The sequence below is a fragment of the Chrysemys picta genome, chromosome 24, assembly GCF_011386835.1.
Source record: "Chrysemys picta bellii isolate R12L10 chromosome 24, ASM1138683v2, whole genome shotgun sequence".
Taxonomy (NCBI): domain Eukaryota; kingdom Metazoa; phylum Chordata; order Testudines; family Emydidae; genus Chrysemys; species Chrysemys picta.
Genome location: NC_088814.1, coordinates 12040840 through 12067667, shown reverse-complemented (window position 1 = coordinate 12067667; position 26828 = coordinate 12040840). Strand labels below are relative to the sequence as shown.

The following is a 26828-nucleotide window of genomic DNA, read 5'->3' as shown; positions in this document are numbered from 1 at the left end:
CTTACGGCCAAACAAATCGAGGTGCTTAGCTTCCTTCGATTTGGGCGCTGCGGCCTGTTGACCGTGGCGCTCCCTTGCATTCACTGATGACACCACCAGTGAACACAGCTGGGGATGAGTATACAGGTACTCATAGTCCTTTGAGGGGACAAAGTACTTTCTTTCCACCCCTCTGGCTGTGGGTGAGATAGAGGCAGGAGTTTGCCATATCGTAGTGGCGTTAGCCTGGATCATGCGGATCAGGGGTAACGCCACTCTGGATGGGGCATCCGCCGAGAGGATGTTTACAATGGGGTCCTGCACCTCCACTATCTCCTCCACTTGTAGGTCCATATTACGCGCCACCCTACGTAATAGGTCCTGGTGCGCCCGAAGATCTACCGGGGGTGGACCTGTGCACGACGTGCCCGCCACTGCCTCATCTGGGGAGGATGAGGAAGATGCCTCAGGTGGTAAGGGATCCAAGGGTGGGTCCTGGTCTACTGGTTCCTGGAGCGGAGCATCACCTGCCCCTGGGTCCAGGACGTCAGGTGGTGTGGGCACGGAAGCCTCCATGCCCCCTGGAGGAGGGCGAGAAATGGTGGACTCTGGGGCCCTTCTCTCAGAGTGCCCCGAGCGAGAGGCTGAAGGTGGTGGAGCCCCTTGAGATTGGTGGTACGCCCACGGGGTCCAGAATGACCAGTGAGAAGGACCGTGAGCAGGGTCCTCCGCTATCTCCTGCCAGTGGCCCATGTCCTGTTCCTCGGCCTGCCCCTGAGGGGGGTATGCTGATCTCGATGCCCCATCGGAGGAGCGAGACACCGATCTCGAGGGCCATGGCGGTGCCGACTGCGCCGAGATGAGCTCCGGGGGATACGGTGCCGCACGGTGCCGGTCTGGAGACGTTCTGTCTCTATGCGGTGCCGGTGAGCGGTGCCGAGATCGTGATCGGTGCCGATGACCGCGTCGGTGCCGAGAGTCGGACCTGGACCTGGATGGCGATCTCGAGTAGGCCCGGTGCCGGGAGCGGCCCCTCGACGTCGAGTGTCGCTCGTAATGGTGCCGAGAACTATGTCTCGATGTCGAACGGTACCGACGATCATAGCGGTGCCGGGACGTAGAACGGTGCCGCGACGATGATCTTAGCCGCGAGTACGACCGGTGCCGAGGTGATATACGGCGCCAGGACTGCGAGCGGCGTGGGGACCTGCTTCGGGACCTGGAACGGTGCCGTGGTTCCAGCCCTTGAGATGGAGGGCGCATCAAGGCAGGTTTCCCCCTGGATTGCACCGGACGAGGGGCCAACGGTGCCGACGGTGCCGGTGGTTGGGGCGGTGCCGGCTCCGTGAGAGCAATCAAGTCTCTCGCCGTCGCGAAGGTCTCTGGGGTCGACGGGAGGCACGGTACCAACGCCGGTCGTGGTGGTGATCCTGTCTGCACCGGACTCAACGGCCTCGGAGCCGGAGTCGACGGTGCCGGAGGCACCTGTTTTTGGTGCTCCATCGGCGGACGCGGCTCTACCCCCGGCACCGGGGGGGCCGGCGTCTTAGGGACGGCAGTCTCCTGCGCCTTACGGGATTTTTTATGTCCCGGCGATAACGATCGGCGCCGAGGCACTTGCGGTGGGTGCGGTGCCGAAGGGGTCCGGTGCCGTGGAGGCTTGTCCGACGCCACTCGCGGTGTCGGGATAGTCGGTGCCGCCGGGGCACTGCGCACCGAGGCGCTTGGCGCTGGGGCTTGACGCGCCGATGGAGCGTCCGGGCTAAGTGCCGCCTCCATAAGGAGTTGCCGAAGCCGAAAGTCCCGCTCCTTCTTGGTTCTCGGTCTGAAGGCCTTACAGATCTTACACTTATCTGTTTGATGGGACTCTCCCAGGCACTTCAGACACGAGTCGTGCGGGTCACTTGTGGGCATAGGCTTAGCGCAGGACGCGCACTGCTTAAAGCCGGGAGCCTTGGGCATGAGCCCGGCCACGCGCCGGGGGAAAAACAGGGAGAACAACCCCCTTAATCCCCTTTAACTATACAACAACTGTTAATAAAGTAATTTAAACAACTATCTAACTATATACAACTATAACTATAACTATAACTATCTATAAACGGAATAAGCTAGGGAGAGTGGAGAACAGCTATGCCGCGCTCCACAGTTCCAACGACCGTCAGGGGCGGTAAGAAGGAACTGAGGGGGCTCCGGGTCGGCTGGGTATATATCCAGCGCCATGAAGGCGCCACTCTAGGGGGCTCCACAGCCGACCCGCCGGTGTTGCTAGGGTAGAAAATTCTCCGACGATCGTGCACGCGGCGCGCGCACACCTAATTGGAATCGATATGAGCAAGCACTCAAAGAAGAAAGCTACCTTATTGAGGTCAGAACATGTAGGGATAAAGTGAGAAAGGCCAAAAGCCATGTAGAGTTGGACCTTGCAAAGGGAATTAAAACCAATAGTAAAAGGTTCCATATAAATAAGAAGAAAACAAAGAAAGAAGAAGTGGGACCACTAAACACTGAGGATGGAGTGGAGATTAAGGATAATCTAGGCATGGCCCAATATCTAAACAAATACTTTGCCTCAGTCTTTAATGAGGCTAATGAGGAACTTAGGGATAATGGTAGGATGACAAATGAGGATATGGAGGTAGATATTACCACATCCGAGGTAGAAGCCAAACTTGAAAAGCTTAATGGGACTAAATCGGGAGGCCCAGATAATCTTCATCCAAGAATATTAAAGGAACTGGCACATGAAATTGCAAGCCCATTAGCAAGAATTTTTAATGAATCAGTAAACTCAGGGGATGTACCGTATGACTGGAGAATTGCTAACATAGTTCCTATTTTTAAGAAAGGGAAAAAAAGTGATCTGAGTAACTATAGGCCTGTTAGTTTGACATCTGTAGTATGTAAGGTCTTGGGAAAAAATTTGAAGGAGAAAGTAGTTAAGGACATTGAGGTCAATGGTAATTGGGACAAAATACAATATGGTTTTACAAAAGGTAGATCATGCCAAACCAACCTGATCTCCTTCTTTGAGAAGGTAACAGATTTTTTAGACAAAGGAAATGCAGTAGATCTAATTTACCTCGATTTCAGTAAGGCATTTGATATGGTTCCACATGGGGAATTATTAGCTAAATTGGAAAAGATGGGGATCAATATGAAAATTGAAAGGTGGATAAGGAACTGGTTAAAGAGGAGACTACAAAGGGTCATACTGAAAGGTGAATTGTCAGGCTGGAAGGAGGTTATTAGTGGAGTTCCTCAGGGAAGGGCTTTGGGACCAATTTTATTTAATCTTTTTATTACTGACCTTGGCACAAAAAGTGGGAATGTGCTAATAAAGTTTGCGGATGACACAACGCTGGGAGGTATTGCTAATACAGACAAGGACCGGGATATCATACAGGAAGATCTGGATGACCTTGTAAACTGGAGTAATAGTAATAGGATGAAATTTAATAGTGAAAAGTGCAAGGTCATGCATTTAGGGATTAATAACAAGAATTTTGGTTATAAATTGGGGACACATCAGTTGGAAGTAACAGAGGAGGAGAAGGACCTCGGAGTATTGGTTGATCACAGGATGACTATGAGCCGTCAATGTGATATGGCCGTTAAAAAAGCTAATGCGGTCTTGGGATGCATCAGGCGAGGTATTTCCAGTAAAGATAATGAGGTGTTAGTACCATTATACAAGGCACTGGTGAGACCTCATCTGGAATATTGTGTGCAGTTCTGGTCTCCCATGTTTAAGAAGGATGAATTCAAACTGGAACAGGTACAGAGAAGGGCTACGAGAATGATCCGAGGAATGGAAAACTTATCTTATGAAAGGAGACTCAAAGAGCTTGGTTTGTTTAGCCTAACCAAAAGAAGGCTGAGGGGAGATATGATTGCTCTTTATAAATATATCAGAGGGATAAATATCAGGGAGGGAGAGGAATTATTCAAGCTTAGTACCAATGTGGACACAAGAACAAATGGATATAAACTGGACATTAGGAAGTTTAGACTTGAAATTAGATGAAGGTTTCTAACCATTAGAGGAGTGAAGTTCTGGAACAGCCTTCCCAGGGGTGTAGTGGGGGCAAAAGACATATCTGGCTTCCAGACTAAGCTTGATAAGTTTATGGAGGGGATGGTATGATGGGATAGCCTAATTTGGGCAATTAATTGATCTTTGATTATTAGCAGATAAATATGCCCAATGGTCTGTGATGGGATGTTAGATGGGGTGGGATCTGAGTTTCTACAGAGAATTCTTTCCTGGGTGCTGGCTGGTGAGTCTTGCCCACATGCTCAGGGTTTAACTGATCGCCATATTTGGGGTTGGGAAGGAATTTTCCTCCAGGTCAGATTGGCAGAGGCCCTGGAGGTTTTTCACTTTCCTCTGCAGTGTGGGGCACAGGTCACTTGCTGGAGGATTCTCTGCAACTTGAGGTCTTTAAACCACGATTTGAGGACTTCAATAACTCAGGCATAGGTTAGGGATTTGGGTGGGTGAGATTCTGTGGCCTGCGTTGTGCAGGAGGTCAGACTAGATGATCATAATGGTCCCTTCTGACCTTAAAGTCTATGAGTCTATGAGACATAGTGTACTTAGATTTCCAGAATGCCTTTGACAAGGTCCCTCACCAAAGGCTCTTACATAAATTAAGTTGTCATGGGATAAGAGGGAAGATCCTTTCATTGATTGAGAACTGGTTAAAAGACAGGGAACAAAGGGTAGAAATTAATGGTAAATTCTCAGAATGGAGAATGGTAACTAGTGGTGTTCCACAAGGGTCAGTCCTAGGACCAATCCTATTCAATTTATTCATAAATAATCTGGAGAAAGGGGTAAACAGTGAGGTGGGAAAGTTTGCAGATGATACTAAACTGCTCAAGATAGTTAAGACCAAAGCAGACTGTGAAGAACTTAAAAAGATCTCACAAAACTAAGTGATTGGGCAACAAAATGGCAAATGAAATTTAATGTGGATAAATGTAAAGTAATGCACATTGGAAAAAATAACCCCAATTATACATACAATATGATGGGGGCTAATTTAGCTACAACTAATAAGGAAAGAGATCTTGGAGTCATCATGGATAGTTCTCTGAAGACGTCCACGCAGTGTGCAGCGGCAGTCAAAAAAGCAAACAGGATGTTAGGAATAATTAAAAAAGGGATCGAGAATAAGACGGAGAATATCTTATTGCTCTTATATAAATTCATGATACGCCCACATCTTGAATATTGCGTACAGATGTGCCCTCCTCATCTCAAAAAAGATATACTGGCATTAGAAAAGGTTCAGTGAAGGGCAACTAAAATGATTAGGAGTTTGGAACGGGTCACATATGAGGAGAGATTAAAGAAGCTAGGACTTTTCAGCTTGGAAAAGAGGAGACTAAGGGGGGATATGATAGAGGTATATAAAATCATGAGTGATGTGGAGAAAGTGAATAAGGAAAAGTTATTTACTTGTTCCCATAATATAAGAACTAGGGGCCACCAAATGAAATTAATGGGCAGCGGGTTTAAAACAAAGAAAAGAAAGTTCTTCACACAGCGCACAGTCAACCTGTGGAATTCCTTGCCTGAGGAGGTGGTGAAGGCTAGGACTATAACAGGGTTTAAAAGAGAAGTAAATACATTCATGGAGGTTAAGTCCATTAATGGCTATTAGCCAGGATGGGTAAGGAATGGTGTCCCTAGCCTCTGTTTGTCAGAGGGTGGTGATGGACGGCAGGAGAGAGATCACTTGATCATTACCTGTTAGGTTCACTCCCTCTGGGGCACCTGGCATTGGCCACTGTCAGTAGACAGGATACTGGGCTGGATGGATGTTTGGTCTGACCCAGTATGGTCATTCTTATGTTCTTATGATGTATAGATTCAAGGGATGAGAACCAGATGATCCTGAAGAAGAAGCTAGAAATTCCTACAGGGAGAGTTAGGGAATAACGCACCCATTGGTTCCTAGCTCTCTTTCACATTGCCATCTCCCCAGAAAATAATCCCTCCTGTGTTTTGATGCGGCCATAGATACAGTTCTATTTATGTGCAGTTGCCCAACCTTTCTCGTCATTTATCTAGTCACCAATGAGGACAATTGCCTTCCTGCATCAGTTATTTCTGTGACGTGTATGCCCTGGAGCTGGTCAGGAAATGTTTTTGTTTTTCCTGTGGAAAATTTTGACTGGTCATCGACAGCCTGTCACAGGGTGCTTCTTCAGCTACCTGGGATGTCTCACAGCCTGCCCTGTTTCCCTGGTCTCTCAGGCTAACACATGCCCAGATTGTTTCCCTTTCATCGGATGTACCTTTGGGTATGTCTGCACTTAAAACATACAGCAGCGCAGCTCCAGCGCTTCAGAGTAGACACTACCTACAACGATGGGAGGGGTCCTCCTATGAGCATAGGGAATCCACCTCCCCAGAGACAGTAGCTAGGCAGATGGCAGAATTCTAACCACTCCGAATGGGGGGTGGTAGCTTTTCCACTGATAAAGCGCTGTCTAGACTGGCGCTTTTCAGCACTAAAACTTTTATCGCTCAGGGGGTGTTCACTCCCTCTGGGGCACCTGGCATTGGGCACTGTCAGTAGACAGCACACTGGGCTGGATGGACCTTTGGTCTGACCCAGTATGGGCATTCTTATGTTCTTATGAGTCTATTGCCCCTCACTGGGACGAGGCTCCAGACACCCACTAGATCTCATTGGTCTTTTCCATCCGTGATGCCCCGGCCTCTCTGATCAGAGCGCTGGGCCACAGACGGGCTGGCTGGCGAAGGGCACCGTGCCCTGGCAGGGATGGGGCAGAGGAATTCCTTACCCACGACAGTCACGTGAGCCCGTTCGGACCCCGTCAGAACGTTCGCTGGCAGCTGCAAGTAGATTTCTTCGGACGCTGCGTAACACGAAGGCAAAGACACACTGTTAAAGGCCTGTTGGGAACCTGTCTGTCTCTAGCCAATCAGATCCCTACATTCCTCACCGTCCGGGACTCTTGCCCAGTCACAGCCCCTCTCTCAATCCCAAGCTCCCTCCGCCGTGGCACATACGTGCCCTTGAGGGTGAGGGCTGGGGGTTCTCAGCGGAGAGTCCTGCCTGTGGGAATCAGTCCCTCTCCTGGCCCCAGAGAGCCGGCGTGACGAGCTCTGCAGGGAGCATCGTACACACGGGACCAGGCTGCAGGGGAGAGGAGCTGGTGCAACAGGGGCCCAGTGAGACTCGGGAGCAGGAGCCGGACATGCTCGAGCCTTCGGCCCATGGCAGACGGTTCCATAACTGCCCACTAGGGGGTGCATCTTCCCCGGGCAGCTGGGCTTGGACCCTGTCCTAGGCAGGACATTGGCCTGGATGCCCCTTGGTCCGGTCCGGCCTGGCGGCTCCTGTGCCCCTACCTGGGCCATCCAGCGGCTCAGCCATCACTGACGTGCCGCAGCCAAGAGACGCCCCGTGTTAGTGACACCCACTGAGCCCCGGACAGGCGCTGGGATCCTACCTTCCTGGCAGAGCAGGGAGCTGTGCGCCTTCTCCTCCGGGATCCCCCCCGGCTGTGGGGAAGGAACATCAGACAGAAGGTCAGGAGAAGGGACCATGTACGTCACAGCCTGACAGGGACTGCTGGGTCAGCTAGTGACCCTAGCCAGGGCAGGATCATAGAATCATAGAATATCAGGGTTGGAAGGGACCTCAGGAGGTCAACTAGTCCAACCCCCTGCTCAAAGCAGGACCAATCCCCAACTAAATCATCCCAGCCAGGGCTTTGTCAAGCCGGGCCTTAAAAACCTCTAAGGAAGGAGATTCCACCACCGCCCTAGGCAACCCATTCCAGTGCTTCACCACCCTCCTAGTGAAATAGTTTTTCCTAATATCCAACCTAGGATAATCCTCTACAGCCCGTGCTGTGGGGCTTGGGCACATCCAGCTCTCAGCGCCCCAGCGATGGGGCTCTCGTCCCTTCCCCGGGGAGACTGTTCCCAGCCCAGCAAATCGCGCAGCTTCTTCCTCTTCAGTGCGGAGCTTCCCTCTGCTAGTTCCCTTCAACCCCTCGAGCCCTCCCATGTGTCACACTCAGCCACTCCCCTTGGGGCTAACCCCCATCTCTGTCTGCCCCAGGACTCTCCCACCAGCTCCCTGATCTCTCTGGGACAGGGCCACGTGATGGGGCAGTGCAGGTCAGGGTCTGGGACGTGGACGGCACGGTGCTGGGGTATTATTTTCTGTGGCAGGACAAAGAACAATCACAAGTGCAGACTCGGCCCACGGCCACCAGGGGGTGAGACCCAGGCACCGGATCTCCCTCCGCTCTGCCCAGAGGCCCCGGCCAGACACTGACCTGGACCAGCAGGGGCTTTATCACGGTGTCCACTCGCCCCTGAGCCGGCACCACGGCCAGCTCTGTGCCGCACAGCTCTTCGGTGTGCAAAGCCTCGGTGCTGACGGTGAAGTTCACCTCCCCTGCAGAGCAAGGCAGGAGATGCCCCCGTTAGACAGACCAATGCCCCTTCCCGAGGGAGACAGGACCCTGGGTATGAGTGGGGGGAGAATAGTGGAAGGGGGAGGGGAGAGGGTGGTGAAGAAGGGAGAGAAAAGCAGAAAAAGAGAGAAAATGGAGAGAGAGAGTGGGGGTGTGATAACTGAAGGGGGGACAGCTCCCTTTGATGGACACCCAGCCAGCCAGTTAGCTGTAAAATCCCTCTTGGTGGCTGTTCTCTGGTTGCTTTACCTGTTAGGGTTAATAAAGTCCCTCAGGTAAAGAAAAGGTCACCTGCCCAAAAGAGCCAAAGGGAAGGCTAGAACTTTTTAAAATTGGGAAGGAAGCTTCCCTGTGTGTCTGTGGTTGTTCTCCAGAGAGGGGGGAACAGAGCAAAGGCAGGACCATGAGTACGCTATAATAGGGTTACCAGCCCTCCGGGTTTCCCCAGACATGTCTGGCTTTTTCAGCTTTAAATGGCCTTCCAGGGCGGATTTCTAATAAAGTAGAAATGTCCGGGATTTCCCCATTCCCCTCATGCAGAGTGCGGCGCGGCTGATTGGACAGCTGGGCCTGATTGAAAGCCGCTCACAGCCACTGGGGCCTCTAGCAGCCAGAGTCCCTCCCCTGCTCCCTCCTCCCCCGCAGAGCAGCACAGAACAGTGTTTGGCTCCACATGGATCCCGCAGCTCTCCCTCGGCCTGGGGGGGGGGGGGCAGGCAAGGGACAGGGAACGGGGGGGTTAGATTGGTCGGAGGTTGGGGGGGCTGTCGGGAGAAGCGGGTGTAGAGAGCGGTTGGGGCAGTCAGGGGACAGGGAGGCTTAGATAAGGGGTGGGGTCCTGGGGGCAATTAGGGTGGGGGGATCTCAGGAGGGGGCAATCAGGGGACAGGTAGGGGGTAGGGGGGTTCTGAGGGGGGCGGGACTGGGGCAGGGCTAGGGTGGCACCCCGTGTCCTCTTTTTTGATTGTTGAAATATGGTAACCCTATGTAAGTAAATTAGGAATATTTAGAAAGACGTGATTAGGTTTTTTTCTGCTTATTTGTTAAGGCTTGTGGACTCCTCTGTGCTAACCCCAGATGCTTTTGCTTGCTTGTAACCTTTAAGATGAACCCTCAAGAAAGCTATTTTGGATGCTTAATTTTTGGAATTGCTCTTTTAAAAACTAGCAAAAGCCGAAGTTCCAGATGTATTTTCTTCTTTTTGTTTATAATAAAATTTCCCTTTTTTAAGAACAGGATTGGATTTTTGGTGTCCTAAGTGGTTTGTGCATGTGGTTTGATCAGCTGGCAGCAACAGCTAATTTCCTTTGTTTTCTTTCTCAGCTCTTCCCTGGAGGGGGCATGAAAGGGCTTGAGGCACAGGGAGGAATTCCCAAGTGCTCCTTCCTGGGTCCAAGGGGTCTTTTTGCATTTGGGTGGTGGCAGCTTTTACCAAGCCAAGGTCAGAGAGAAGCTGTAACCTTGGGAGTTTAATACAAGCCTGGAGTGGCCAGTATTAATGTTTAGAATCCTTGTGGGCCCCATTTCTGCACTTGGCGTGCCAGAGTGGGGATTCAGCCTTGAGAAGGGGAGAAAAGAGAGAGAAGGCCAGAGGGGAAGGAAAGGATGGAGGGATGTGGTGACTGTGGGAAATGGTGAGTAGGCTGTAAGGGGTTTCTCTGCTGGGGTGTCTTCTCCCCCACCCACTGCAGCTCTTCCCATCCCCTCCCCTTCCCCTTGGCACCAAGCTCTGAGCGACCCCGTCCTGTGCCCTCCTCCTCATTCCCAGCACAGAACTTCCAATGCCCCTTACCCGTCTGTCCCCCCACACAGAGCCTCCAAAGGCCCCTACCTGCCACTCCAGTGTGAAGGCTCCAGCACCCCTTCTCTGCCGCCCCCATTGTGCAGAGCCCCCCACCCCTTCCCTGCCCCTCCCCTCCGGCACAGAGCCCCCAGCGCCCCTTACCCAGGCTGCTCGCCGTCACCTCCCACTGGAAGGTTTTCCCTTCATCTGCACAGAGGCAGCTGGTGTATGCGCCGTCCTCGGCCGCCTGCACCTGGAACTGCGCAGACTCCGCCAGCGTCACTCGCACCTGTGGGGCCCAACACGAGATACCCCTTAGGGCTGTGGGGGACGCGCTCACACGCTCAGCTCCAGCCGAGACGTGACCCCTCTGGGGCTCAGGCCCCCTCACCGCGATGTGCTGACCCCAGTGGTCACAGGATCACAGCCAGTGACTGCCAGTGTCACTCGCCGGCCTGCGCCGCTGCCCAGCTCCCCAGCCCCAGTCACTGGCCCCAGCAGCTCCAGCAGCTCAGCTCCGGGCGGCGCTCACCTTGATGCACTGCCGCAGGTAGTTTAAGACGGTGGCCTTTAGAGCAAAGGCCTCTCCCCGGATCACGGAGTACGGCAAGGCCAGCTCCACAAAGAAGGGTTTGAAGGCTGTGAAGGTGGCCATGGGCGAGAGGCCAAAGCCCACCTCCGCCGTGCAGAACATCCCAGCTTTCCACTCTGTGATGGTGTCGGGCACTGAGACTAGGATGTCCTTGGAACCCCCCTCGCTAGGCCGGGACGGACACAAACAGAGCGTCAGACACGTGGCCGCCCCGTAGGAAGCACCCAGGAGCACGGCCACCGGAGACGTCCCTGCCCGACCCTATGCTGGGCTGGGGCCCTGGGTCGGTGGCACAGAAACAGGCCAATCCCAGACAGCAGAGAGGGGAAGAGCTGTCAGTGCCCCCCTCTCGTCCCCTCCTCCGCCCCACGCCAGCTAGCGCAGGATCCTTCCTTGCCCCGGGACTCTCCGGGCTGGGCTCAATATCCCACGGGATGGGGATCCCCCCTTCCGCAGCCAGACACATCTCCCTGTCAGGGGGCTATTCCTGGGGCCAGCCTCAATTCCCCCTGCTCGGGATCCCCTGCCCCTCCCACTTCTACCCCATGTGCCACCCTCCATGCCCTCCTCCCGGGGGTTCAAACCCCTCCCATGTTCTCAGTGACAGAGCTCCCGGCACCGCATGGGAATGAAAACATCATGAAGGGCAATGGGGTCGGGATGATAAACCCCCCTGCTGACCCGACGGGATCCAGGGAATGGCTGGGGAGGGGCTGGTGCAAACCCCGCTTTGCTGGCGAGACGCAGGGTCATGTTTCTGCCCGGGCTCCCAGCCCTCTCCCCCGCTCTGCGGGTTCGTGACATCTGTAAAGAGACGAATCCCATGGCCCTGGGGGCTTGTTATTCCCCATTGCTGTGCTGGGTTCCTCTCCGCTGGCAACAGGGCGCAGGAACCAGCCCCACGCGGGCAGCAAGCCCTCCCCCACCACTGCGCTGCCTCTGGGAGCTGCTGTTTTCGAGGTCTGGCCTGGAGGCCGCTCCGCAGGGACGGTCTGTGACAGCTCCTGACTCACCCCACAGTCACCAGGTCCCACAGCCACGTGTCTGGGAAATACGCACGTGGCCCTGGCTCCTCCTGGGTGCTGGGTTCCGGCACGGGCCGGGCATTGCTCATTGGGGTCCCTGCTGCAATATCCACACCTGCCTCCACGTTCTTAGGGGCCATGACTAGAAAAGATGCAAAGGGGGTTGAGGGAACCCCACAGTGTATTGGGAGCAAATCCAGGCGATGATTGACGTGTGTTTGCACCTGTAAAGTCTTGATATTTGGGGACATTGCGGGGACTGGATGTGGCACTGACCCCTGCCCGGATGTGACCTGAACTGGGAGCAGCCAGTGGCAGGACTGGGGCTGGACGGGGGTCAGGCTGTGGGTGCCCTAGATACAGGACACACTAGTAGGGGGAAAAACAATAACAGAAAATGTGGAAATGGCAGAGGTGCTTAATGATGTCTTTGTTTCAGTTTTCACCAAGAAGGTTGGTGGTGATTGGACATCTAACATAGTGAATGCCAGTAAAAATGAGGTAGGATCAGAGGCTAAAATAGGAAAAGAACAAGCTAAAAATTACTTAGACAAGTTAGATGTCTTCAAGTCACCATGGCCTGATGAAATGCATCCCAGAATATTCAAGGAGCTGACTGAGGAGATAGCTGAGCCATTAGCGATTATCTTTGATAATCTGTGGGAAGTGATGCAGGCCGAAGGATGTGCTGGCCGCCCTTCCTGCAGTCCCCATTGGCCTGGAGCGGCGAACCACGGCCAGTGGGAGCCATGATTGGCCGAACCTGTGGACTCGGCAGGTAAACAAACCAGCCCAGCCCACCAGGGGCTTTCCCTGAATAAGCAGCGGGCCTAGTTTGAGAACCACTGTTGTAAGCAAGACACAAGAAATAATTCTTCTGCTCTACTCCATGCTGATTAGGACTCAACTGGAGTATTTTGTCTATTTCTGGGTGCCACATTTCAGGAAAGATATGGAGAAATTGGAAAAAAATCGAGAGAAGAGCAACAAAAATGATTACAGTTCTAGAAACAATGAAATATGAGGGAAGATTGAAAAAATTGGGTTTGTTTAGTCTGGAGAAGAGAAGACTGAGTGGGGACATGATAACAGTTTTAAAGGACATAAAAGGTTGTTACAAGGAGGAGGGAGAAAAATTGTTCTTAACCTCTGAGGATAGGAAAAGAAGAAATGGGCTTTAATTGCAGCAAGGGAGGTTTAGGTTGGACATTAGGAAAAAATTCCACTCAGGGTGGTTAAACATTGGAATAAATTGCCTAGGGAGGTTGTGGAATCTCTGTCTTTGGAGATTTTTAATAGCAGGTTGGACAAACACCCATCAGGGATGGTCTAGATAATCTTAGTCCTGCCATGAGTGCAGGGGACTGGCCTAGAGAGGTCTCGAGGTCCCTTCCAGTCCTATGATTCAGCACATGGGTGGGAGCCAGAGAATCCTGAGCTCAGTCCCAGCTCTGCCCTGAGCAGCGTTAAGGGTACGTTGCACACCCAGAGCCCTTCACAAAGAGCTGCTAGCCAGGCAGGTCAAATCATTAGCCACACTGAGCAGCTGGGACATGGAGGCCTAGGGAGGCTCAGTGCATTTCTACCGCAACCACTGAGCATGAGTGGGCATTGCAGGACCCCATGTGGTTGCCTCCATAACACCCAGCTTGATTCTCAGATCCCAGGGCAGCACGTGGGGCTGGTGCTAGAAAAGCCATCGGTCTCCATGTGAAGTGAATGTTATCTGGGCTGGAGTCACTGAGAGACAGGCAAGGAGCCGGCCGATGCCGTGGTCACCACCACTTGGCACTGTGTGATTAGCATGTGTATTGGGGTGGTGTCCGCAGGAGGTCGGGTACCATCCCTCCACAGGCAGCTGCAGGCCCTGCCTCAAAGAGCCTCCAGCAGAAGGGGGGAGGAGCAGAGCTGAATTGGAAGGGTCAGATGATCACATGTGCCCAGCTCCCACTGAGAACACTGGAGAAACCCTCCCACCCTGAGCCCAATGGAGAACAATGGAGAATCCCCACCCCCACTCCATTGAGAACAATAAAGAATCCCCACCCCTGGCCTTTTTGAGAACAATGGAATTGCCAAGGGCAATATCAGAACCAGGATCAGAACCCAGGTCCCAGGCCCGATCTAGGAGCCCACACGGCGTCTCCCCTCAGAGGGCAGAAAGGGCATTTGGAATTGCTGATCAAGAGGGATGGAAGTGCCCAGTCCACTGACCTGGTGAGGACAATGCAGGGCAAGGCCAGCCACCCTGGCCTATCAAATCTAAAGGTAAAGAAAAATCTCCATGTTCACAGGGCTTCTTGGTGTTGGTGAGAATTTCCAAAGCCACATCCTGGTGAGAAGGAAGACAGAGGAAAAAGCATCAGGAGCTGCTAAAAGAGGGGACTGTGACATCATACTTTGGCCTTTTTTCTCCCCCACCTATGCTGGAAGCAACAAGAACACTGGGAGGACAAAGACTTCAACTGAGGAGACTGGTCCCAGGCTTAAAAGGGGAAGCCTGTGTGTTAAGAACTGTAACCTCTAGTGGGGTGAGAAAATGGCTTGATCCAAATACTGCCTGGAGTAATAAGGTTTAAGATTTAGATTGTGCACTTACCTTTTATTTTCTTTAGTAACTATCTCTAACCTTTTCTGCCCACCACTTATAATCACTTAAATTGATCTTTCTGTAGTTAATAAATCTATGTTATATTTTACAGAAAACAGGGTGTTTTGGTTGAAGTTTTGGGAAATCTCAGCTGAGGTTACAAAGGCTATTCTATTCAAGGGACACCATAATAAGACCTAATCACAACAGCTACACCATGAGAGGCTCATTCACCTGCCCATCCACCAATGTAATATATGCCATCATGTGCCAGCAATGCCCCTCTGCCACATACATTGGCCAAACCGGACAGTCTCTACGCAAAAGAAAAAATGGACCCAAATCAGACATCAAGAATTATAGCATTCAAAAACCAGTCGGAGAACACTTCAACTTCCCTGGTCACTCAATTACAGACCTAAAAGTCGCAATTCTTCAACAAAAAAACTTCAAAAACAGACTCCAATGAGAAACTGCATAACTGGAATTAATTTGCAAACTGGACATCATTAAATTAGGCTTGAATAAAGACTGGGAGTGGATGGGTCATTACACAAAGTAAAAACTATTTCCCCATGCTAATTTTTCCCATACTGTTACTCATACCTTCTTGTCAACTGTTTGAAATGGGCCATCTGGATTATCACTACAAAAGTTTTTTTACTCCTGCTGATAATAGCCCACCTTAATTGTTTAGTCTTGTTAGAGTTGGTATGGCAACACCCATTTTTTCATGCTCTCTGTGTATATATATAGATATCTATATCTATATCTACATCTTCCTACTATATTTTCCACTGCATGCATCTCATGAAGTGGGTTTTAGCCCATGAAAGCTTATGCCCAAATAAATTTGTTAGTCTCTAAGGTGCCACAAGTACTCCTCGTTCTTTTTGCTGATACAGACTAACACGGTTACCACTCTGAAAGGCTAGTGTGTGTCCTCTCCACATCGAGGGAGGGGCAGACTGGGTAATAAACTTACACTGGCCAGGCTTCTGACCAGGGCAACATGGTACAGTTCCGGGGTGCAAGGCGGGGGGCTTGGGAGATTGGCTGGTGCCTTTCTCTGTGTGATTCGTATGCGGCTCTGGGAGCATTCACGCAATCTAGCTGGGTGGGGGGCTCTACATGTGGTTGTGCTGAGTGATCACAGCGCTTGGAGGGGTTTGCTGCTTGTCACTAGCAAAGCACTGTGAGAGACAGCCCAGGCTGGAGAGTGAAGGGGGCACAGCAGTATCCCAGGTCCAGGGTGTACCCGGGGATCCCATCACACAGAGCTGTGCCTGTGAAAGGAGGAGAGGGGCACGTGAGCCGCGAAGGGTCCAGTCTGCCTCAGTCCAGCTCTGAGGAGCCTGCTTGGATTCTACTAACCGGGTGCTGGAGGCTTTGCCCTTCCCTCTGCTCGATGCTCATTTCCTTGGCAACCCTCTGCAGGAACGGCAGCGTCTGCACATGGCTCTTACAGCCCTTGAAAACGTCGCCTCCAACCCCAGATTTCAGTCTCAGACAAAACTGCCAAACGGAGCCACTGTAGAGCGGAGGCAACGGGCGCAACTTGCAGCCTCCGAAACTTGCCCTGGGTGGGGCCTGAACTCACAGCCCGTGGGCACCCCGGCGATCCACGGGCCACAGCACGTCCCCTGGCACCCCTCGGTCACTGTGACACCAGACTGCCTGCAAACCCGCTGGCTCCACAGAGCCCCAGCCTGGCTGCACATGCGCCTCCCACTCTCTGGGGCCTCACTTCAGGTCGCCCCCCTCAGGTTCTGGACGTTCCCCTCAGTAATGTTGGGAATATTGCTCCCCAGAGGGGTGGGGGGGCACGAACTGGGGTAAATCCCAAGCAGCTGAGATCAGTTCGGGAAAATCAGAGCCAGAGCTGGAGCCCCAAGTGCGGGCAAACAGCATGATGAGAACCCGGTGGTCGTGTAAACCCATTTTATGAGGGGGGCTGTATCTTGAGCCCCCCCCCACTCAAATGACCCCACATGTGGCCCACTAGCCCCACCCTGCACTGCCATGAGGCACAGCACATCTCAGGCCAGGCTGTGGATGTCAGAGCACTCAGACACTCCTCTTTAAACAGCCAGCGACACTCAACCTCTGTTCGAGCACAGCTGCTGCCCCCCTGCAATGTGCAGCACCCGCCCATGGGGCCAGCTGCGCTCCCTGAGCTCCCCCCACGGCAGCATCTGTCTGGTCCCCTGGTGCCCAGAACCCAACGCCCCCGCCCGCCTGGGGGACAGTTCTGGGGAGTGACTTGGCCACTGGGCAGCCCCTAGATGCCGTGGTGCGCGCGGTGCTGGGTGCCATGGGCAGCACGCCCACCGCACGGGCGCTGGCACGGTGAGCAGCCCATTCCACTATGGCCGTCTGACTGGGCTCCCAGGCCCTGGGGAGGCTGCCATCACTCAGAGCAGCCCCCAGCTGGGAGGGAGCCCTGGTCTCCTGACTCCCAGTCCCCTGAGGGCTTTGGGAGGACGTCGTCCATCCCTCCCTCTGGCAAGGCAGGACACCAGCTGCTCCCGAGGACGCAACTGTTAGGCACTGGCTGGGATTGTTCACTGAAAACACAGGGCGAGGTCTGTAAAGGGGGACGTGGGCTCCCAATTCCTGTTAATTTCAGTCCCTGAATCCCCTTGTTAGGAGAATGTGAAGTAAATAGGGTAGAGACTAAATAATAATAATCTTGCTTCTGGCCTTGCTTTTAGTGTAAACAGGAATAAGCAATCAAGAGAATGTAAGTGACAGCACAGGGCTGCACCCCGACTTCTTCCCCCTGTGGCTGGTAGCCTTGAAGATAAAGGGCTAATTGAGCAAAGGGTTGCCATCGTTACCAAGTAGCTGTAGGGGAGGAGACGCAAAGTGTGCGAGGGAGTGACCATGAGAAAAAGAAACCTCGCTCCTTACCCCTCCCATCGGGTACAAAAGGCGGTCTCATCGACCCCAGACTCAGGACCCCCCAGAACGGAACAGGACCATACACTGGAAGGGTGGTACCAGGGGAGGGGCACTACGAGTATAATTCAGTTTGCTGAGAAAAGGGGGGGGAAGGGAGCTCCGTCGGCGTGCGGAGCTAGGGGTCAGGAGAAGAAGGGGGGGGTCTATTGGCGTATAGAATAGTAGTTGGGGAGGGGAAGAGGAAAACTCTGTCGGCGCATAGAGATAGCCCGACTGGTGTGAAGGCCTTCGGAACATGCTTGCACCAATAAACCCATTGAATTCCCTGCAGACTGGACTCTGGATTGTTATTTTCCAGCAAACTGTGTCTAGGAACTGAGAGGGAGGAAGGAGCTGGACCCCCGCCAACACCCCTGTTGCCAACACCCCCTCATTGCCCCATCTGCACATTTCACTCAGGTGGCTTCCTCCTCCTCCAGGCTGCCTGGGACGGGCAGGAGAGCACTGGGAGTACCAGAGGCACCATCTCCGGGAGCTCTGTTCCCACACCCAGTGCCACCGCAGGTCCTGCTGGCCGGGAGGAGCCATTTCAGGAAAATCCTGCTCTGCCCCTGTGGCCCCGGGGAGCAGGCTCAGTTGCTCTGTGGCGAAGGCGCGCGCAGGTCGGTCGAAGGGATGGAGCAGGCGCGGTGCAGAGGGATTCCTCACAGAATAATGCTGCCAAACTCCAAGCCTCTGCTGGGCATGTGGGACCTGCCATTCCCAGGGGCTTCCCATTCAGCCAAATGAGGGCTGCATGTCATGGGGAAGGCAAAGGGCACCTCCCTGACCCCAGGGCGACCTCCTGGCCTAGGTCAAGTCTCTGCTCTGTGGCAGGGAGCTTCTCAATTAAACAGCTTAATTTTATCATGGGAAAACCGAGTATTTCCCCACCTCCCCTGCTGAGCTGTGTTAGCTGAAACTCCTCAGAAAGTTCAGCCTGAGGCCGACCCCTGGCTGAGGGAAATTTCAGCCCCAAACATTTCAGTCTGACAAAGTTACATGAACTGAAAATTTATAACACGTAGTGCCAGAGAACTGTAAGTGGAGGTAGCGCTGCCAGCCCCGCATGTAATATCCCTGTGCCCAGGAGTGGGGCGGGATGGGGCATTCCTGCTCCCTGGATACGCCAGGGATCTGTCCCAGGGCCTGGGCCGTGTCTGAAGGTGGCTGGGGAGGTGTATCCCAGGCCTGAGTTTGCTAGGAGCATCCCTGGGGATTCATTGGAACAGGCCGAACCGTTTGGTGGGATTCACCCCTGGATGCCAGCATCTCTGGGCACATCGGAGCCAGTTTAGTCCTTTTAGGCTACAGAGGAGTGTGAGGCCTGGCCAGACACAACCCTACCTTAAACAGGTTGTAGGCCTCAGGCTGAGGGGGGATACAGCTGCTAGTCCCTCTGCGCCGCCTCTGGTAACGAGCCTCACGGAAGTTAAGAAATGGACGTCCTGCTTGTCCAGCCTCTCCTTGTACTCCTTCGTGTCCAGGCATTCCTTGAGGTCCTGTGTGTCCAGGCACTCCCTTACTTATGTGTGGACAATCATATTGCAGAGTCACTTGATCTGCAGTGGGATAGCCTCCGTGGGGAAAATTGCGCAGCAAGTTATAGACCTAAAGACAAACACAGACAGCGTCAGCCATGAAACCAAGACATGAGCTATCCCAGGGCCAACTCCTGCTCCTCCTCCCACTAGCACATCACCCCACAAACCTCCGCTCTCACCCCAGCCTCATCTCTAGCCTGGACACCTCCCCCCACCCTGCCCAGCACCCAGCCCCATCCCTCATGTGGGCATCTGTAACCCTAAGTGCCCTGTGACATTATGACCCATATTCTTCATAGAGATATTGTAATGATGTGATTATGGCATAACTAAGATGTGTTTGACTCCCTTAGGGAACTGATGGGCAGGATCCCCTGGGAGAATAATATGAGGGGGAAAGGAGTCCAAGAGAGCTGGCTGTATTTAAAAGAAGCCTTACTGAGGGCGCAGGAACGAACCATCACGATGTCCAGAAAGAATAGTAAATATGGCAGGCGACCAGCTTAGCTTAACAGAGAAATCTTCAGTGAGCTTAAATACAAAAAGGAAGCTTACAAGAAGTGGAAACATGGACAGATGACTAGGGAGGAGTATAAAAATATTGCTCGAGCACGCAGGAATGTAATCAGGAAGGCCAAAGCACAGTGTTCGTGTGTGTATGTGAGTTAATAAAGATGAATGTGTGTGTTGTGTTGATTGTGAGAGCAATTTATAGATGTTCTTTAGGTATTACACACAAGAACTGCTCTCAGCCACCAGTGGAAGACGGGCCATCTGAAGCGAGTGCATCACCTAGCATCACTTCAAACTGTAAGGCAGTATGGCTTGGAGCACTCTTTAACTTGTTTTGATTATTATTGTCAGGGATTGTTGTTTGCACCAATAAAAGGTGCCTTGTTTTGGAAAAGAACACTGCTTGTGTCATTCATTTATTGGAAGGCTGTATCAGTGTCCTCCAGGTATTTCCTCCGTCACCCTGGGAACCCATACATGACAAGAACAGATTGGTGTGATTATAACAGGTGGGCTGTTGTGAGGGAACCCTTGGTAAACCCAGGAGGGGGCAATAGGTGGGCTATTTTGGGGGTACCTTAATTCTGTTTTCAGGGTAATAACTGGCCCATCAAGTCCTGTCTCCTGCTGCCCCACGGGGCTTGGGAGGCTTCATTCACCGTGTGCAGAGCCCATGAGCCCCTGGACAGCAGGCGCCAGCGACAGGCCGAGTGCGATTCTGTATCATCACCCAGGCAGGGACAATTCCCACAATGCACCTGGCCAGTTGTCCCCTGCTGTACATGGGAGGCAGGAAATTCTCCTGCCCCTGCCCCTGGGGACCAGCTCTGCCCTGGAGAGCGAGCTCTGGCTACCCCGGCCATTATCTCAGCTCCGAGCTCCATGTTCCCAGCCAGAGCTGGGGTGAGGGGGTGTCGGGAGGGGGGCACTACAAGGGCTGATGGGAGAACAGGCAAGGCAAGCGGGGACCCCCCAGAGTTAGGGGGTGTCAAGTGCCATGGGAGCAGCCCTCAGACCAGGGGGAGGTGGCCTTGAGGGGTGTCCCTCAGCTGCCGTGCATCGCCCCTCCCTGCGAGGGGGGAGGACTTGTCGGGAGGGGCCGGGCGAGCAGCCGAGCTGCTCTGGACTCACCCTGTCGATGCTGAGCTCGGCCTCGGGCTTCATGAGCAGCACGCTCTGATCCACGGCGTGGACGGCGCACAGGGACCCGGGGGCAGCCTGCACCCGCAGCTGGAGCTCTGAGCCCGGCAGGGCCCGGTCCTGCGAGAAGGCCAGCTTCACCTGGCGAGGCACAGCGCGTCACAGGGGAGGGGGAGAGAGACCCCCAGGGGCAGGAGGAGACAGGCCTGGGCAGGGGCAGGGGCAGGCACCGAGTGTCACTCTGGGCCCAGGCCCCGCTGGTTGAAGGGCTGGGGCTTTGGGAGTCGGTGCTGGGGGTGGGGGGTTGAGGCAGCCCAGACTCATTGAGCACCCCCGTGGAACGGCTCAGGGAGCTGCAGTTATTCTTGGCCCCCCGAGGGGGTGTGTGTGTAGGAGGGGCAGGTGGGTAGGGATATGACAGGATCACCAGCCCCACCAGATAAAACTCATGAGTCAGACCCCTCAAAAGTTCTGAGATTCTTGACAAGGACGAAGCCCTGGGCTGCAGTCTGTCTTCTGACTTCTCCGCTCCGCCTGCCCCTCCCAATACCAAGCAGATGCCAGTTGCCGGGGGGCGGGGGCAGCCGCCATTTCCGAGGGGGGCATTGAAATGCCTCCGGGTAACAGTGCACTGCCTCCCCGGGCTGGGGAGTAGGGGGGACAGAAGGGTCACCCTTACCCCCAGGGCAGTGGGGTGAAGTGGGAGGGGGTAGAAGGACTCAGCCAGGCCCCTACAAGATGGAGGGGAGAGGTGGAGGAGGAATTCTGTATCTTTACCTCCCTAGTCCCAGAGGAGAGGGGCCTTCCCCCCAACTGACCCCTATGTGCAGTGGGGAGGGGGCTGACGGCTGGTCCCTGACAAAAGCTTTTCTCAATGACAGGGACGTCCCCCTGCTGGCTGCCCAGAGAGGAGAGCCCCAGCCTTCATGGAGGGAGTTTCTACTGCTCATCTGGCTAACAGTGGGAGCCGGCTTCCATCCCAGAGGAGGAGAGGGGCCCCTCCCCTCATGACACTGGTGCCCCAGTCGACTGGAGGGGCAGCGGCCCCCTTAGAAGCCCTGTAAAGAAATATGGCCAGCTGGCCACCCCCGCAAGCCTCCAGAGGGGAAGGGGGGATCAGACCATCATATCCCTGCCTCCCGCCCCAGGAATCTCCCAGGGTGAGCAGGGGCTGGCGCGGGTTGGAGGATGGGCAGTGGGTAGGGTTGAGGTGGCAGAAGTTCTGGGGGGGTTGGAGGAGCAAGTGGCTGCAGAGACTGGGGAGTGGGGAGGGCTCAGGGCAGCAGGTACCTGCCAGGGAGCCCAGAGTGGGCCGGGGAGGGTCCGGGTCCTGGCCAGTGGGATGGGAGGGACAGAAGCAGGAGCTCTGGGGAGCTGGGTACAGGGAGGCGAGGGGTGGGACAGGCAGGCAGCAAGTACCTGCTGGGCCTGGAGTGAGAGGCTGAGTCCGCGGGGGAAGCAGGGTGGGCTGGGGGAAGGAGGAAGGGTTTGGGGGAGCAGGTACTTGCTGGGGCCAGGGAGAGCGGAATGGGAGCGGGGGAGGGCAGGCACCTGCGCCTACATTGTGCGGGGGCCGGAGTTTTTCCTGTCACCGTGGGAACGCCTACAGGTGGGGGCAAAATGGCTAGTGATCAATTCACCAGAGCTGGCACTACCGCAACGACCCTGGCGTTGCTGGAAGGCCGGGGAAGGGAGGGGCCGAGGGCACCCAGCGATGCCTCTGCTCAGGGCTCCTGTTATGGGGCAGGGAGCGATTCCCCCACCCCCAAAGCCCCTCCGCCCCATGCTCACCTTGTTCGGGAGGCACTTGGCCGTGTGCAGCCGGGCGCGGTCGGCAGCCATCTCGCCATCGGGCAGCACCGTGTAACCCAGCACCATGGCAGCGGGAGCCAGGTCAGCGCCGACAGGCAGCTCCACGGAGAAGGAGCCCTTCAGCCCTAGGGACGGTGGGAAACACCCAGGGGAAGTCAGTCCCAGCCAGCAGAGCCCCCTCCCCCAGCCCGGCCCAGCTCAAGGGGCTCAAACCCCAGTTACCCCCTGGGCGCCCCCTATCTGCACAGACCCCTCCCCCCACACTTACCAGCCCCCTCCCTGAGGTCCAGCCCCTTGTGGAGGATCCTGGCGATGGCTCCCTTGGCCACGACCTGCGGAGGAGGAGACGGGTGTCACTGAGCTGTGTGACGCTGTGTGGAGTCTGGGAGACACTTTATGGTATTGTTGATACCAACATTATAAAATTGCAGGGAATCTGACCAGATATGCCATGGAAGGTGTCTGTGAAAATGGTGCGATTTGCCAAGTATGGGGATCTTGTTTATATGTTTGTATCACCTTTGTATTGTGTTCTAGGTCTGTGTGGTACATCTGTATTTCAAAACTCAGGCTGTGGTTCTGGGTGACATCCCCAGACAGATTGGCATCAGCACTGCCGAGCCTGTTCGACCCCATCGCGGCTCATAGCCCGACAGTGAGCCAATTGAAAGGAACTAGGGGATACATCTTAGGAGCCAGCAAGGCATGTAGGGGCAGGCTGGTGGACAGAGAACTCTAAGGCTTTTCCATGCCATGTGCTGTGCAGCTTGTGTTTGGGACAAAGGAAGTACCAGCCACATGGCAAAAGGAATATAAAGGGCAGGTGCATCTTTTCCATTTTGTCTTCATTCCTGCTTCTTACCTCTGGAGTAACTTTTCTACAAATGAAGCACTGAACAAAGGACTGAATGACACATTCAAGCTGTGCATCTGTTCCAAAGGGACTTCAAGCCAGCAAACTCACCAATACTGCTCAGAACCAGAAATATGGACTTTGAAGTCTCTGTTCCTATGTGATTGTTTTACCATTTAACAACTCTCTTCTTGTTCTTTCTTTTTTCCTTATAACAAACCTTTTGTTCCAGACATTAAAGGACTGGCTGGCAGCGTGATATTTTGGGTAAAATCCAAACTAATATTGGCCTGGTGACATGGCTGACCCTTTGGGGTCAGAAGAACATTTTGTATAGTGAGCAGAGGTTTTAAATGACTTCTCACTGTCCTGGACCTAGGTGCTGATTGGAAGCCAGAGAACTGGAATGCAGTAAAGGAGGTTGTGTGATTTCTTTTTTAGCTTCTTGATAACCAGAGTGGGGAATCAGGAGCAGTTTGCAACTGGTTGGTGAGTCCAACTTCAGTGTGAACCACCAGTTTTGGGAGAATCTGCTCTTTTTTTGCAGCCTGCCCTGACCTTGGCATTTCCAGTGAGGGCTGCCCCAGGCACACTGGGTTACAAGCTGATGCTGTACAGAGGGCTGACAAACGCCCCGACGTGGGGGTGGCCACGCAGGCTGGAGTCAGGCCAGGGTGCGGCCTCTCCTCCTCATGGACTGAGCCAGCAGAGGTGCGGGTGCAAGTAAGCACATTCAGGCAGGTATCCCATTCTCCAGCCCCCCCAGGCCAGCCAGCCCCCGCTTTGGGGCCAGATTGGAACCAGAGCCCCTAGTGGGGAAAGGGGAAAAGCCCCACCCTGATCTAGCCCCGCCCTTGTAATTCAAAGGAACCATTCGATTCCCCACTGCTCTCCTGTGGGGATACAGCGCTGATAGCGCACCTCATGCTCACACACACACACACACACATGCTTTAGTCTTCCAGGACGGGCTCACCAGGAAGATGAAATCCAGGCTCCTGGACCCGTTCCCTAGGGCCTCCCGAGCAATGACGTAATCGACCTGGAGCTGCTGGGCCTGGTCGCAGGACAGCACCCCTCCCAGCGAGCGGATCTTTAGGAAACTTTGGCTCTTGGAGTAGAAGGGCTTCAGGTGAAGATTGACATCCGGATAACTGGGAGAGACTCTGTCATACTCAGCGCTGTTGTTCACCTGCTTGAAGTGCCCCTGGGGGATAGAGAGAGCGATGGGGCTCGCCGGGTTGCAGAGCACCCAGCACAGGACAGGAATGCAGCCGGGGCAGGGCAGGCTCCGATGCTGCCGGCTGAGCTCACCCCCATGGCCCCTCGCCCTGCGTCCGTAAGAGTGACATGGAAAATCCCAGTGGTTCGAATGGGGCAGCCCGACAGCAGCAGTGGGGCAGCCCCTGAACTGAGCTGCCTGAAGGGGGCGACCTTCCTAACTAAACCCCATCCCAAATATTAATGAGAAGACAAGTGGTGGCACTAAGATACCGTTTGCGTCACCCCATTGATGGCTCTGCTGGTGGGTTCTGCGCCTCCCCCCCACCGTCTGTTCTGGCTATTCAGCCTGCAAGCGCTTTGAGCAGGGCCATTCTACGCTGAGTGTGTGCAGCACCCAGCACCATGGGGCCCCGATCCTGGCTGCTCCTTAGGCACCACCGTAATAAACATCAACAATCACAGACACAGTAACAGAGACTGGAGTGCAGGGGCCCCACTGGGGCTCGGAGGCCCGTCGCTTACCTTCAGAGTGACCCACCCGGTCCAGCTAGAGGTGTCCAGCTCGAAGGAGGCTCTGCCAGACTCATCGGTCAGGAAGGTCTGGTTCTTATTATCCCCATAGCTAACAAAGAGCTGCAGCTTCTCATTCTTCAGCGCAGAGCCATCTGCCGCCTTCAGGAGCATCTGAGCCAGGAGAGAAAGGGGCAGACCAGAGGTGAAAGGAAGCCGGTGCAGTCCGGTACGGCGTACCGGCAAGAGCCAGTACGCTGTGATGGACTAGACCAGCTTCCATGGTGGTTATTTAAAGGGCCCAGGACTCCAGCCGCTGCGGGGAGCCCCGGGCCCTGTAAAGCGCCTCTGGAGCACTGGCAGCCGGGCTCGGGAGGGGATTTAAAAGGCCCGGTGCTCCGGCCGCTGTTTTAATTCGCCCCTGAGCCCTGGGGCTCCCAGCCACAGCCAGAGCCCCAGGGCCTTTAAATCTTGAAAGGCCCCGCCTCTTCCAGTTGAGGCCACACCCCCGCTCAGGACTCCGGCGTACCGGTAAGTCCTTTAAGTTACTTTCACCCCTGGGGCAGACACACCACTCAAGGGAGCAGACTCCTGGGAGAGGGGAGGACTGGAACAGCAGGGGGTGCTGGGCTCAGGATTGGGCTCACTAGTGGAGTTTGGATGGGGGTGGGGGCAGGACTGGAACAGCAGGGGATGCTGGGGTCAGCACTGAGGGTTACCGATAATCCCGTTACCTTGCCAGTGTAGGGGATTCCAGCCTTGTAGGTATTGTCATCGTCCTCAAAGGTCACCGTAGCGATTTCAGACACGATGTCACAGCTCTTGGTTGAGTTGAGCTCCACCCCTAGCAGGAGAGGAAGGGACGATAGGAGGAAGGTGCCAGGAGCGAGACCAGAGCTCAGGCTAAGTCCCAGATTTCTCTCCACAAACAAGCCACACGGCCCTTTCTACCCCCTGTAGTTTTGGGCTGCAGGGTGCAATTTAGGGGAGAATTTGGGGGGGGGCGTTCAACTGGGGTTGGAGAATGTTTTCCTGGGGAATTTGGAAACTAAAAAATTTAGATAAACTTTCCCATCGGTCTTAATCCATCAGCAATTTCACCTCCTCCCTGGAACAACCTACAACCCCCCAAATGTTTGGCTCGCTGCGTGGGTAAAAAGGGGTAACAAATGCGTGTGGTGTGAGTGAGCACGCATGTGCATGTCTGTATGTGTGTTCAAGAGTGCGTGTGTGCATGGGGCTGCACCCATCAGTGTGTGTCTCAGACTGAGGGCGTGTGTATCTGTGGATGTGCTCATGTCCTGGAGTACGTGTTTGGTCCCACCTGTCCCCTCCTCCACTAGAGAGGCCTTGGCCTGGAGACTCATCTCGTAGCCAGAGTGGGTCAGGTTGAAGGGAGCCGTCCCCACCTCTCTGGAAAAGCAGCCATTTCGGTCAGTCTGGAGGGAGAGAATCACAGCCCATTAGCAGCAGCTCTACCCTGCAGATGTCAGCTCAGCAGGTCTCTAATCGGGCTCCGCCTGGATAGTGCTGGGACGGGAAACACTCAAAGAAAACCTGGGTGCTGAAGTCAGCAGCAGGGGGTGCTCTCGCCTTGGAGTCAGCCCTGACTCCGGTATCCCAGCGTGGTGTTAGGGGGCGCTGTGCTGCAGGAGCTGCTGTCTTTGGATGAATGTGAAACGGAGGCCTTGGCCACTCATGACCATCACATAGGAGGGATATTTTCTGCCTTTGTATCTATCCCTTTCCTAATGGTTCCAAGCATTCTGTTAGCATTTTTGACTGCCATTGCACATGAGTGGATGTTTTCAGAGAACTATCCACAATGACTCCAAGATCTATTTCTTG

The 26828-nt window shown here is 54.3% G+C and overlaps 1 protein-coding gene across 1 annotated transcript in view; it reads right to left on the bottom strand.

Moving 5' to 3' along the window:
• Positions 1 to 26828, bottom strand: part of LOC101953208 (alpha-2-macroglobulin-like protein 1) — a 68544-nt gene that overhangs the window by 27825 nt on the left and 13891 nt on the right. Inside the window, exons 9-23 of the mRNA XM_065577454.1 lie at positions 26305 to 26419; positions 25715 to 25824; positions 24993 to 25154; positions 24223 to 24453; positions 22662 to 22725; positions 22373 to 22518; positions 20573 to 20722; positions 18732 to 18995; positions 14066 to 14183; positions 11840 to 11993; positions 10767 to 10992; positions 10397 to 10523; positions 8311 to 8432; positions 7474 to 7525; positions 6802 to 6876 (exon numbers count right to left, since the gene is read on the bottom strand). Coding sequence (XP_065433526.1) covers positions 6802 to 6876; positions 7474 to 7525; positions 8311 to 8432; positions 10397 to 10523; positions 10767 to 10992; positions 11840 to 11993; positions 14066 to 14183; positions 18732 to 18995; positions 20573 to 20722; positions 22373 to 22518; positions 22662 to 22725; positions 24223 to 24453; positions 24993 to 25154; positions 25715 to 25824; positions 26305 to 26419 — 2116 coding nt within the window. The remainder of the gene's footprint in view (positions 1 to 6801; positions 6877 to 7473; positions 7526 to 8310; positions 8433 to 10396; positions 10524 to 10766; positions 10993 to 11839; positions 11994 to 14065; positions 14184 to 18731; positions 18996 to 20572; positions 20723 to 22372; positions 22519 to 22661; positions 22726 to 24222; positions 24454 to 24992; positions 25155 to 25714; positions 25825 to 26304; positions 26420 to 26828) is intronic.